At 36.7% G+C, this 13818-nt stretch overlaps 1 protein-coding gene and 1 long non-coding RNA gene across 6 annotated transcripts; both read right to left on the bottom strand.

The window, feature by feature from the left end:
* Positions 1-1906: 1906 nt before the first annotated feature.
* LOC146523107 (uncharacterized) lies at positions 1907-5706 on the bottom strand. Of its 2 annotated transcripts, XR_014870145.1 has the most exons (5): positions 5234-5706; positions 4499-4583; positions 3736-3894; positions 3315-3400; positions 1907-2941 (listed from the first exon to the last, which is right to left on the bottom strand). It is a non-coding gene; the product is annotated as an uncharacterized LOC146523107 (long non-coding RNA). The 2 variants fall into 2 exon arrangements; XR_014870144.1 differs by having other exon boundaries at positions 1908-2941; positions 4499-5706.
* A 5772-nt stretch (positions 5707-11478) lies between these two features.
* Positions 11479-13414, bottom strand: LOC146523106 (ladderlectin-like). 4 transcript variants are annotated; one of them, XM_085154693.1, is made up of 7 exons: positions 13282-13414; positions 13132-13209; positions 12982-13011; positions 12619-12734; positions 12351-12485; positions 12125-12236; positions 11479-11799 (listed from the first exon to the last, which is right to left on the bottom strand). In XM_085154693.1, the coding sequence occupies exons 2-7, from the start codon at positions 13190-13192 to the stop codon at positions 11705-11707; spliced, it is 549 nt and encodes a 182-aa protein (XP_085010819.1). In that variant the 5' UTR covers positions 13193-13209; positions 13282-13414; the 3' UTR covers positions 11479-11704. The 4 variants fall into 4 exon arrangements, with proteins under 4 accessions (XP_085010819.1, XP_085010820.1, XP_085010821.1 ...); XM_085154694.1 differs by having other exon boundaries at positions 12619-12731; XM_085154695.1 differs by having other exon boundaries at positions 12982-13008.
* Positions 13415-13818: the final 404 nt, after the last annotated feature.

Genomic DNA, 13818 nt, shown 5'->3' with positions numbered 1-13818 from the left:
AAAGTGAAGAATTTTACTATTACTAAATAATCTTAATTTTGAATCAGATACCAGCATCACATTTGAAAAGGTTGTGGGCATGTGACAACAAAAGTGTTATAAAGTGGTACTATTTATCATTATTGCAGAGTAATTTCAGAATTTGTTCCTTAATGTAAAATTATGACGACTTAATTTTACTTATTATCAGCACCTGACCTGTGAATCATCCAGCCATAAAAAAGCACCTAACTCGAGGGATGGGTTGTCTGACCCCTCAGTTGATCCATCTGCAGTTCACTGAGGCTTCAGCAGAAATGGTGTCAGTGGAAGGGTGACCATTACGAGGCCATTCTCTACTAATGGAGCCAGGGAGTATGCCAAATTACACATGAACTGGACGGAAATCAGGTATGAAGGAGTAATTAATCAAGATTTGAGATTTTTGCCAGAAGAAAAAAGTCGACAGGGAGGCACAGTGAGTGTCTACAGCCATATGTAAAACATGGTGTAGCCTCTGTCGTAGATGAGATATTGAGGATCTTGTCAAAATGAATTGAATTCTAATATTATAAGCACCATCAGATTTTGATCCACCATGCAATACCATCTGGAAGTCACCGCAAATATTTCTAATTTTCTAATTTTTCCCAGCAAAATCTAACATACTAAATGTATCTTTCTTGTAGAGCAGGAATTCTGCTATTGGAAGTTTCTTGGCATGGATGAGGCACAAAACAAAGTCACAGCTCACAAACATTTGTATCGATACAGTTTACAATTAAAAATATTTTGGTAGCTATGAATCCATCTCTTGTGACACAACTTCAGAGTTAAAGGATGTTTTGAAAGCGGCTACTTCTTCAGATTGTTATCAAGATGGTTGGCTAACCGATCATGCCACAATTATGGTCGGTTCACTTTAACGATCATATTAAAGCACAACAATATTATCAAATTTCAACCTAATTCAGGTGTCAGGTTGGCTTGTGCTTGGCTGGTTTATAAGAATCATAAAGCAGGCTGTGACTCAGTGAGGCCATGGAAAAAGACAGAAAAGTTAGAAGCTTTTTTTTTTAATACTTCCTCTATGAGAATGACTTTCTAGTTCTGACATGCACACTTTATCATCCGTTTCGCCACTGCGACTAGTTTTAGGACCCCTTTGTCTTTATGTCGAAATAAAAACTATACAATCACAAATCAATTTGGCTTTATATGGCATGAAGCACCCAGTGATCCAGAAGTCCAAATGCCTTCATGGATGAATGTATTATTCAGCAGAGATAACAAATGAAGTATTTTGTCCACATGGTGGAAACAGCACAACATACTGAGTTAAGCATGAAATATAATTCTTGTGAAATCATTTCTTAACTTCAGTTTTGAAAGCTCTTCCTTCTTCAGAGTGTTACTCAGGCTGTTGGCTAATTGATGATTCCATGATAATGAGTTTAGCTGCCACGAAGATATGCTCTACTTTTACCAGGATATATCCTTCCAAGTGTTATTACAGAAAACTATCAGTACCTACTGTATTTCCCGGACTACAAAGCGCACCTGAATATTAGCCGCACAAGCTAAAATCAGGGGAAAATCCGGTTTTGTACATACATTAGCCGCACCTGACTAAAAGCTGCAGGTGTTTCAATGTTGACTTATCATATGTAAGAGAATATGCACAAAGGGAATTGTCAGGAAAGAGATGGCTGTTTGGAGACACCCCCTTTTATTAATATTTTGAAAAACAAGTTATGGGTTCATATTTGCACAACTTTTTACACTGTAAAAGAGAAAAAGTTGAGAAAACTTAAATTTCAAGGCAACATGATGCAAGAGATTTTTGAGTTTTCTCAACTTTTGCAACTGTTGTTGACTTAACTAAGGATTTACAAGTTTCTGCCAACTTGGTTCTTCTTGTTCACCTAATTAGGATAACCCTGGAAGTCTAACGAAGAAATTCTGGTTTCAATGCCATGTTTTTCTGCCTTCACCAAACAAGGATATTCTTGTTGAGTAATCATACAATTCTTACTCCAGTGAGTTGAAAATGTACTTGTATAAACAAAGGAAAATGTATGCTGTTATTATACTTGAAAAAACACTCAATAAATAGATATAGAATAAAACAAAGCACAATTCAATGTTATCTAAAAGCTTATTTATTTTGTTCAACAGTGCTTTCAGTACATTTCAGAATGTCATGGGCAGTAGGGTGAATTTCTGTTTAAAAAAAAAGAAAGAAAGAAAAGAAATAAACAAACAAAAACATGTTTCTTTTGGGTGCTTTGAGCACCCCAGCAGAGACGTTAAAATTCCAGAGTCCAGAACGAAAAAAGAAAAGTGTCCAGCAACTTAATAATTCACGCACACACACCCTGACCGTCTTGTAAAAGCTGAACATAACTATTTCACCTTAAATAGGGTAATGCCACAAACGATTGCCTATGTACCCAGACATTGACATTTTACATGGGCTTACTATGATGAACTATGGAAGTTAAAAGTTATTAGAAATGTTACCATCAATGAAGAGGAAACTAACAGGTAAAACACCAGTTCTATGCTTCATGTGAAGTGGAAAACACCATAACAAATCTTTTAAAATACTACAAGACAAATTTTCACCATATATTCTCAACAATACAGATTCATCTGACTAAAACTTACATTTCGAATAATGATTTATCCACTTAACCTTCATATTGTCCAACCAGGTCAAAATAAGATGGCCTCAATTGCTTCAAAGATATAACTCATCTGCTTTGGATAATCAATGTTGAGGGCATACAGAAGGCCAAAGAGGTATGCCAAGGCAGTAGAGAGGTCTGGAATGTTATGTAGCACGATGTCCCTTTCCAACACAACTGCATGTTCTCGACGTATCAGCATCATCATCTTGTAGGATGGTGAGGATGGCAACTGATGCACCGTTCAACACTGGTTCCAAAATGTCAGTGTCCTGAAGAAAAGTAAAATATGAATTGTTGAAAGCTAAGAAAAACTAAAGACAAAACAAATTTCTAAAGATTCAACTTTAACCTCTATACCATGCTGGTCATTTGACTTATAGAGGTTTTAAGAAGAAAAAGCTTATTTTCTTTTAATGGCACCTTGTGAGTTTTGTACAAAAATATTTTCTGCTATGGAACACCCACTAACAATGCCCAGCTGCTGCTCAGCAGAAAAAAAAAAGGAGTGAGAGTTATGACAACTGCAATCCAAAAATTATCTGGACTGCACTGAGGAAGTGTACATTTCCATTTTGGATTAACTCATCCTTTAAAAACATCTCATAGCAATTAGTTTTACTTGCATTACTTTTTTGTACTTACTAAGCACTTCAGGAAAACCTCTGTTGCATCCTCTCTGAGGAAAATGGGCTGGCCTCTCAGTGCCGGTGGGACACAATCTCAGATGCCTAAAGAGTATTCAGTGGAAAACAAGAATTTCAATTAGTGTAGTAACATGGTGTACTATACACAATGCAAAATCAGAACTCTCATAGTAATGTAAATAAAGCACAGGTCAGACCCAGCAACACGCAAAAAAAAAACAACAACACCATGTTAACAATTTTACTTTCTATTTACAAACTAAATAGAAATACTGCCAAATAAGAACAAAGCAATGACTGATGACATTAATTTTTACTGACTGATGTGTTTTGTTTGAAGCCAACATCTTTTTCAGTTTCTGTTAAGAGAAAAGTATACTCTCTTCTAAAAATGTCAGATAAAGAAGCACTTCACTCACCTGTTCATCAAGTTTATCCAGGAGGTCTTCAATCTCCTCACAAAGAGCTCCCTTCTTAGGCCGGTACAGTTTCAGCAGGCCAGGCACAAATTTGTCAAGGGATGCATTAAAGGTCCCCAGGAGGTCTTTGCTTGTGATCCAATGAAATTTTTCAGATATCTAAACAAGACATTCACCAAAATATTGTCATTTATTCAGCACAGAAAATTCCTGGGTAGCTGTCTTGGACAGTCTGCACTATGTTATATGCCTGACTGTGTTATCAACAGCAAAACCTACTTCAAAAATCTCTCATGAATACGTCTTTTGCACAGGAATAGAAATACCCTCCACAAAACCCAGTATCAATATGCAAATACATATTATGTTCTAAGTTGCACCAAAATCTGTGACCAATCAGATTCTGTGACCTGCCTTAGTATTCTTTCCCTAACCATCTCAGTCTATAGAAGTCCTATTTCTAGCACTAAAAGAAGAAAAAAAAAACATGCTAAAATTATGAGATTGCCTTTCTGTTTCACAATTTCGATTTAGCATGGGGACTCTTTTCTTGAAAGAAATTTCTTTACACATTTTCTGTGTAAAGAAAAGCTCAGGGTAAGGATTTCAATGTAACACTGGCAAGGGTCTTGACTGGAATAGTAGCACAATATAATAAAGTTGGCCAACCCCAGCAAATACTGTACCACTTCAATATAGTCAATCTAGTATAAATCATGCCCAATTTGAATAATAATTAAATTATAAATTAGGACAGTCTTACCTCCTCAGAGGAAAACAGCGCAGGTCATCTCTCCTGGACACACACACTGGACACCATAGGCTGACACTCCACAACGTCTATCCGCCTGAGAGAAAATGTTTGCAATAATGAAACATTTCAATATAATGTAGAAAAAAAAACGAGAAAAAAAGAGTTACGGATCGGACTCCCTGATCCTTACTGCGCATGTGCAAAGTCGGACCGTACAGATCGCGTCTACCCGTGGAATTGTACATAAAATCAATACTTCACCAGCAAAAAGGCTCTCAAAACAATATAATACTTTCCACAGTTTTGAAGGATGGGTCAGGTGTATCCTTTGTGGCCCACCCTATGCCAGAATTCATAGCGCGGCCCAGCCGATTCTAGTTTCCAACAATGGCGGCAGCCACTTAGTTTTAATATTACTCTTATTACTCTTTCTTGGTCACAAAGTAAACTTTTAAGATATTTTCAGGCGAGAATGTAGCTGTGTAAATTTCAAATATCTGCTCAGTTTATTAGACAACACATATTTGCAAAAATGCTTCTACGTTTTCGGAGACGTTTTTTCAACCCCCCCACCCGGTCCTTCGCTAGCTTAAACATGATATATAAGTCACTTAGATAACTTAAATATGTTATTGTTTGGCTTCCCCCCGCCCAGTGTTTTACTCATTCCACCCTCCTGGGTCCTGATGAGGATGCAGCCTAGGCGCTTGTAGAAAATCCTAATAATAGATCTAGTTAGCTTACCTGCTAGGGCAAATGGTCGGCAGCTCCCGCACCTGTCCAAAAAAATTGTCAAATAATACAGTCCAACTTCAGACCAGGTAAAATCCGTAATGGTCGAAAAATTGTAATTTTCATCCAACTTTGGCCACGTTTGTTCAAATTTTCTTAGCAGGTTTTCAGTCCAGAACACATCGACAAACCACAATCACACTGCTCAGGTCTGCTCAGGCTCGTTTGGTCCAGTTCAAACTTGTTCAGCCCACGTGTGCCAGTCATCTACGGGTTTCCCACTGGTTCCCAACTTGACTCAAAAAATCTACTCAAAAGTTGAAAATCTTTGTTATGCTCTCTAGAAAATCTTAGTTAGGACAACAATGGAAGAAATTTGTTGGGCAGACAAGCTTTTTTAGGTTGTAAATGGAAAGTTTTATTTCTAAGTCAGTTTAATTTGAAAACTTCAATCAAATCAACAATTACTAGTTATCGTTTTTACAGTGCAGGTATATGTAGAAGTACCGGTAAATACAAGTAGTAAACATGTACTGTGCTTCATAAATGAGTAACAAATGTAGTACATAACAATAACCTACAGCACACCAGAAAAATAGATTTGGCCTACCTTTTAGGCTCAGGTGCAGTGACACGGCTTTAACAAGAAGAAAAGTCAGTCATTCACCACCATCTTTCTCTTCTTCCTGCGCACTAAAACCACCAAAGTCCTCTTCTACAGTGTCGGAAACGAACAGGCTCAGGATGGCTTCGTCATCCACTCTCAGCTTCTCTCCTTCGTTGTCACTTTCAAAACCAAACAAATCCTCCTTGTCAGTGTCAGAGTCGAACACCCTCAGAAGGGCCGTGGCGGTGTCCTCCTCTCCATCATGCAGCAGTCCAGCCCTTCGAAATCCGTTGGTGATCATGGATGCTTTCAAACTTTTCCACGCTGTCAGAATCCACTGGTGGAGTTGAGCATAACTTGCTTTTCGCAAGTTTATCGCCGCTCGTCATCCACGCCTCCCGCTGAACGCGTAGCGCTACTTTGAAGTTTGTTTTTCGCGCTACTTCGTATGGCACTACGTTGCCTGGCGGACGGGCATGTGACCAACATACCACTGTTGAACCCCGATCCTTCTGCCAGGCAATGTAGTGCCGGAGAACAGCGGAACAAACAAAACAAATCATCTACGATATCACAAAAATCATCCTTAGAAATCCTTAGAAACGCCGCACCTGACTAAAAGCCGCAGGGTTCAAAGCTTGTGCAAAAAGTAGCGGCTTATAGCCTGACAATTATGGTAATACCCTCTACTCTTAGGAAAATTATGGTTCTTAAATTCAATTCAATTCAATTCAATTCAATTTTATTTATATAGCGCCAAATCACAACAAATGTCGCCTCAAGGCGCTAAATGGTTCTTCAGATGTCTTCATGGTTCTTTAAAGAATCATCATACGTCAAAGAACCTTTTTATTGATGGTTCTTCAGCTATTACAAATGGTTCTTTAAAGAACAAAAGGTTCTTCATCCTTAGCTATCTAAGTTTGATGGTGTAAAGTGGCATAAATATTTATTCATTATAATGAGGGTGTAAATTATACTGTGTTTTGTTTGCGCGCATGTGTGTGCGAAGGGGGAGGGCGGGTTACCTGGCAATTACCCTTTAAGAGCAGATGGTAGGAAACTGAATATTAAAATAAAAGTTAGAAATACTTGCTTAAAAATATACTGGTGGCAGGGGTGGGGGCCAAAGCCTAAAGACCCTAACCCCCCCCCCACACCCCTAATCCCGCAAACCCATTGATCACAAATAGTGTGATATTAGAATATGGAATTTATTATTAAGACGTTGGTAATATGGTAAGTTAACAAAAGGTAGACACAATACACACATTTAAATACTGTACTTTAGTTTTAAGTTTTAATAAATTATTACTATTTTCTGCTTCAACGCATTACTTTTGAGATTATTATATATATTAGAAAATATAGCATAATGATAATGCTAGTTATTGTAAACCTTATAAACCAGCCAGCAGTATGTAAAGTCAAATTATAAAATACAAGTAAATAACAATTGCACAACAGAATGTACACTGCTTAGGTAAATGATCTCAGTACTTCTTCATCACTGAGCAATTTGTTAATATGTGTTTCGAGCCAAATGACAGAGAGAGAGTGACGTTAGAACACGTCGTACTATGGCAACCTCCCGGGAGCGGACGGGGGTCAGTCGTTGGGATGCGCATGCACAGACAGATTGCGCGAGCGGCGGGCCTTGAACTTTCTAAGGGAAAAAACACTTTCTCACAGACGGTGAGAGCGAAGCGGCTAACAGTCTTGAGTACCTGCTGATCTTTCAAGCTCTGGATTCTGGGACTGTTGTATAACATTTTCATTAAAAACCTTTTTACTGTTTTGTTTTTGTTACTCGTCATTGTAGCTTGCTGATAATGCTGTGCTAACAGTAGCGATTAGCTGTGTTAGATACGTTAGCCGTTGACGTTAATGCAATTTAGTATCGATATACAGAACTGTTTTCTTAAAAAAAACACTGTTATAATTAAGTGAAGATGCTCCCAACTAATTTGAAACTTTGGCTTCTAAAATATGTGGTTCTATTGCGTACATAACGTAATGTCAGCTAGACCGATATTAAAATTTATAATATTGTTAAAGTCACTAAAATGGCACCTGAAGCCTGTTGTGATGTGAGCTCTGTGTCTGCTCTAGAAACTCAGAAATTCAGTAGAGCTGAGCCGTACATTAATACTCACTTGAACCTGTACTTTGAATTCTGTAAGAGCTGTATAAAATACAGCTATGCACAAGTGTTTTGAATGAATAGAAATGTGACTTGAGAAGGTGTGTCTTTGACTTATTTTCAGACTAGTTGACAAGTTATGCTCCAGTCATTTGATGTTTCCAAGATAGATGTTCTTTTGTAATATAGTTAAATTTTCTTTGTACATTTCATTTATCGACCATCATACATTAAGCCAAGAAGACACTGTTAGATTTGTATTGTTGATTGTCATTTATGCTTAGAGATATTTAACCATGAATGAACTGAGCTAGCTAGCTGGCTGGCAGTTTTGGCTAACTACCCATTGGTAGTGAACTGATAATACTGCCTTGGTAAAACTTAATATTTGACCACGACTGATGTTACTACAGTAAGTCAAAGCTAAAAGAACCTTAAATGTTTGCAAGTAAAAGTTAATTACCTTAACAGAATCCAGTCCGAACCTGCTCCCTCATGTCCTTTGATTCAAACAGTGAGATAATGGACAGAGCCACTTGAGGGCAGACAGGGGGGAGGTAGTGTTACACATTTTCGTCTGTGTAAAGCTTGTAAAACATGAACATAACATGCATAATGAACCGGCATTCAAAAAAATTATTTTAACAAATAACCCATCAATTACTATGACTATTGTAGTCGTCTTTACAATTACATTACTACACAAGTTAAATGCAGACTTGGTATAAACCACCCCTTCAAACTTGGTATTGACCTCTACTATTCTGCCCGCTATGAACTTCTTTCAGGTCTTTTCCCCAAACAAGATGGCGTGTTGGAGGTGTTGGATTTGTTTTGTTTTTGTTGCCTTAACATTAAAGTCTCTTTTGAGCCATATTAATACAATTCATAGCAGTAGTCCAGACTTTCGTGTGATATGTGGGAGTGATGGTTGTACCGAGGAATACAGGAACCTAATCTAGTGCTAATCAGTGTTGGTCAAGTTACTTGAAAAAAGTAATCAGTAACTAATTACCGATTACTTTCCCAAAGAAGTAATCCCGTTACTTTACTGATTATTTATTTTCAAAAGTAATTAGTTACTTAGTTACTTAGTTACTTTTTAAAAACACAATTTACAACCTGAATAGGTGATAAAGCGATAGATCTTTCAGCCCAATTCTACTTTTTCTACATAATCCATCATACAAAATGTAATCAAATGGAAAAGTCTCTTTTTTTAACTTGTTTTATTAGTTTTAATCTTTTAACTTTATGCATCAAGCAAAAATTGAATTATATGCAACATTCTCTGACTGGAAGAAATTTGTTTAACATTTAAACTTATTTTCTGCACATTTCAGCACATAAAATATATTTATTGTGTGTTTACACTCACTCTTTCAAATAGATGCAAGTAAAACACAGCAGAAAATAAATAAAATCAAAGACTCAGCGGTCCTGTTGCTCTATTTTCACCTGTAAAGCAGGAGTAGGGTAGGTGGAGGTTTACCGTGGTGCAGGTGTGCCGCAGCGGTCAGTTGAAGAATCTGCGAGTTTCTCTGTGAATTTCCCATTACGTCGTTGCACACTCGGTGCTTGTTTAGGGGTTTTTTTCACTGTAAAAAGAAGTTTTCTTCCCACGCAGTGAACAGCGGACGCTAATGTTTTTGTCACTTTTTATGGAATCAAACTCAAAGTAAGGTCAGTACTTCCACGCTTTAAACGCTGCATGCTCATACTCTCTCCGCACTCGATATATTATCCATTGTTGATCTGCACACAGCTGTTGTCATGAACGTCGCACTCGCTTACATCACTGTCATGAGACATTCTCGCAAAAAAATTACGGTAACGCAGTAACGCAGCGTTCCTACAGGAAATTAACGGTAATCTAATTACCGTTTTTGCAATAGTAATCCCTTACTTTACTCGTTACCTGAAAAAAGCAATCAGATTACAGTACCGCGTTACGCGTTACTGCCCATCTCTGGTGCTAATACATTATTTAACTTTTTAATATAAACTAGACTATGGAACACCAAAGTGTTAAAACGTGTCATTTAATTTTTATTTTACATTGTGTATTTTTATAATATTTAATTAAATATTTATTTCACTACGATTCTTTTTTGTAATAATAGAAACATTTTGAGACACTTTAATTTTAAGCACCTGTTTAAGCAGCAGCCAATGAGCGTTCAGGTCCCACCCACTGACCCTGATTGCCGGAATAAGAAATTCAGTTGTTAAATTACCTTCTGAAATAAACACACCATTACGAAAAACCCCATTATGAAACAAAAACAGACTTTGGGAAAAAGAGATTTTGGAATATTAACTCATTGAATTTAATAAAATGTCTCAAAAAATGTTCTATAATTCATAAAAAAAAATTAATGCTACTTTAGCTTCAAGTGACAACAGATTAAAACAAATGCTTATATTGATCAAGATTTTGCCATTCTTTTTGGACAGTGTTGTAGAGAAAAATCCCTTTATCCAGTTTATTTTGGATTTAATTGAAATTGTTAAAATACTTTTTGCCCCAGTTGTGTTATTACAAACTGTGTCCAAACTAAAAAAAAATGATAGAAGATTAAATGCTGCATCTTCCCTCTCAGATTATTGCCGTGGGACCTGTAATTTGTCATACGTGTATGAAATCCGAGTCTAAACACAGTTTTTTTTACACAATGGTCAGCCAAATTAAACTTTAAGAATGTGTGCAAGTCTCTTGTAAAGCACAATCAGCTGCTGGAGTGTTGTCAAAGTGAAGCAGGAACTGAGCATCCGATATTTGTAAATGAGAAAGGACTAGGTCCTGTATCAGAGGTTGCTAATATGGAGTTTTTGGTGATTGAAGATGCTATACATCATGCCGTTAGAGTAAAGTGGCTTATTTTACATGGTAACAAATACATCTGTGACAGGTCTCAGGTATAAATATACCTTCCAATGATTGACTTTCTTATTTCAAGGAAAAAGGTGAATGTTTCTTATTTTAAGATAATTTTTTGTTTTACACTCTATCTAAAAGCTATTTTTGCTTGAAATAAATGTGAAATGGTTCATTTTTAGATTTACAGACTAAATAAGAAAAAAAAGTAATATACACTTGAAACAAGTCTAATCATCTAACACATGAGACTGGAAACTAGCTTGTAATGTTCAAAACAAGATGGACAAGATAATCTGGCTAAATTTAAGACAATAAATCTTGTTAAGCTACAAGAAATTTGCAGTGTGGTACCAAAAAAGGTTCTTCTATGGCATCAGTCTAAAGAACCACTTTTGGCTCCATTTGGCACCTTTATTTTTCTGAGTGTATATGAAGCTAAAATTTCACAGCAATCATTATGCATGTTCACATTTTCTACCATAAAGCTTTCATGCACATAAGACACAGATGAGCAGAGCAGAAGACGTGATTGCTCTTAAATGGAATGATGCAGGTGGATGTCTCAGACTTTAGTTATTAGACCCCAAAATATGTGAGATGTGGAACAGACACACAGACCAGTTGGATTCAATGCTTGAGATTTTAATCATGAAGACGAAAAAGAAAAGTTCATTCGGGAAAATAAAGATTTACTAAAAGCATTCTTTCCATTGCACATTCAGTTTGCTCCTATTGAAAGAGAAAACCAAACTCCACTTTATGTCACTTGTCGTGTCGTTCCTTATATAGCGTTACAGCAAAGAAAAAGAAGTAAAGATGTAAAATGGGATTTTTCAAGGGGGATATATGAGATCATTTGCTTCTTTGTCCAGTGAACCATCTTCTTTTCCAGACGCAGACATATGGGTATCGGTATTGACAGTAGATATCGTTCATGCAGTTGTATCCTTTAAGCACCAAAAACCAACATTAAGTGAAATCATGATAACATGAACACATACTTATTTGTACTGAGGATAAGATTTCGTTTTTTATGACAGCAAACCACCTTTTGACTATAGTTTCACAACATATATAAATACATAAATATATAGATATCATTTGATATATACATATATATTCATATTTAATGAAATACCACAATGATTTGTTATGTAATATTAACTGAAAGATACTGTTATTTTGAACTGAAACAACCAGTGTAAGTATTTGACACACCAAACAAGTCTGGATACCCAGAACATCAGCATTACACTTTATTCATATACTTACTTGAAAAGTTCATGTGCAGGCAGTGCTCTCTGCGGCGAACATTGTTAGGCTCTCCACGACACCAGTACGTAAAACTGAAAGGAGTTCCATCGGCCCAAAACCAATAACGCTCCTATAAAACAAAACAAAATGGACAATAATGCATTTAAAACTATGTACATAAATAGAATATTATCAAAGTAAAATGCTTGATATGCAAGCCTTTGTTTCATGATCAGTAATATACCTTCTGAGCGTCAGAGCCTCCAAGCCATGTAGTTGGGTAACTGTGAGTGGCACGATATATGACACTTTGAATCACCCGGTACTCTCTGAGGTTGCGTACAGATGCCAGGTTTGCATGCATAGACTGACAGTGTTTCTGTAGTGCAGATCAACAGACACCAGAAATTTCAAAGAAAAAAAAAGCGATTTAACCAAGCTGGACTTTATAAAACATTAAAGGGAATTAACGGAGATGGGACAAATGAAAAAATCCAAATCACTGTTTTTACCTGAGCATGAGCCCAATCCAAACGATAGGGAAAATAGTGGTAGTATCTGGTGCCATACTTATACCAACCGTGACGCTTGTACCACAACCACCCTCTCTTCTCAACAAGATGTTCTTCTGATGACAAGGAAATAATACTTGAGTAAAAGTAATTAAGGATTTTTAAAGTGTACATATTTGTTGGTGTATTTTAACATATTGGTTATATGTAACATTTCTGGAAATATTTTCTCTCCAGGGCCTCAAAACAACTTTGTGCTGAAGATTTAACTGCACATAAGCAGAGTATTTATGTGATGCTCTTCTGTTCAGCGTCACAGAAATGTGATTAATTTCAGTGAAAATCCTGAAAATGTTGACCAACCTGATGACCTTTCCTCTTTCCCACCTTCTTCTGGAAGAGCAGGACAAAGTAAAACATTTAACCATCAAAGTTGACAATTATATTCATACTGTTATTTGTATGATTAGTTCACACATATGCACATTATGTACATTAGACTGCAACACTCACCAGCAGCAACGATCAGAGTGATCATTGCACAAAGAAGTGCAGACACAGTCACCAGCTTCATTGCAATGTAAAGTATGTCTGTGAAAAACAGAAGACATCAAGACATCATTCAATTAAAAAAAAAAAGACAGAATAGATTTTGTAGCAGACCTTTTGGAGTATACGTTGAATATTTGTAAAACAGATTTCTTCTCAGCACCAACTAGTAGCTCCAGCCTTCCAATGAGAAGGTGCTGAACAGCTCTAAGATCAGTGCTTATGTACTGCTTCTTTGGTGCTTCAAAACTAGGAACTAACTTTGAAAAACCGATACGTGTCATGTGATTCATGCTGGTCAGACTTTCACAGCATCTCTTTCTTTCTTCACCAAAATAATTGCCTCATACTGACCTCTTCTCCTTTCGGCTGACCACTTAATTTTACTTATTGACTCGTTCATAAAGCGGTTCCCTAGAGTACAACGAAACATTTGATGTATTTAATTAGGATTGAATATGTCTCTTAAGAAACAAAAAATAACAACCATGTTAAAGTCATGATGCTTTGGTCTTCCCTTGGAAAATCTAGACGAGGCAGCTAGTGAGGGGGAGGTAGGGGCTTCTCTGCTCATGCTTCCACAAACAGACTCCGAATGTTTAGGTTTTGTTCCTTGTCTCTTTGGTGAGTGGGGTTGTTGGCTTCTTTCTT

Source organism: Neolamprologus multifasciatus, chromosome 3, assembly GCF_963576455.1.
Source record: "Neolamprologus multifasciatus chromosome 3, fNeoMul1.2, whole genome shotgun sequence".
NCBI lineage: Eukaryota > Metazoa > Chordata > Actinopteri > Cichliformes > Cichlidae > Neolamprologus > Neolamprologus multifasciatus.
The sequence above is the reverse complement of the archived record's forward strand: the minus strand, read 5'-3'. Positions and strand labels throughout refer to the sequence as shown.

Coding starts and splice junctions, on each gene's coding strand:
- LOC146523106 (XM_085154693.1), bottom strand. CDS start 13,192: ATGAAGCTGGTGACTGTGTCTGCACTTCTTTGTGCAATGATCACTCTG. Junction 12,735..12,981: donor GAAAGAGGAAAGGTCATCAG/GTTGGTCAACAT, acceptor CCTTGTCATCAG/AAGAACATCTTGTTGAGAAG. Junction 12,237..12,350: donor GAGGCTCTGACGCTCAGAAG/GTATATTACTGA, acceptor TTTGTTTTATAG/GAGCGTTATTGGTTTTGGGC.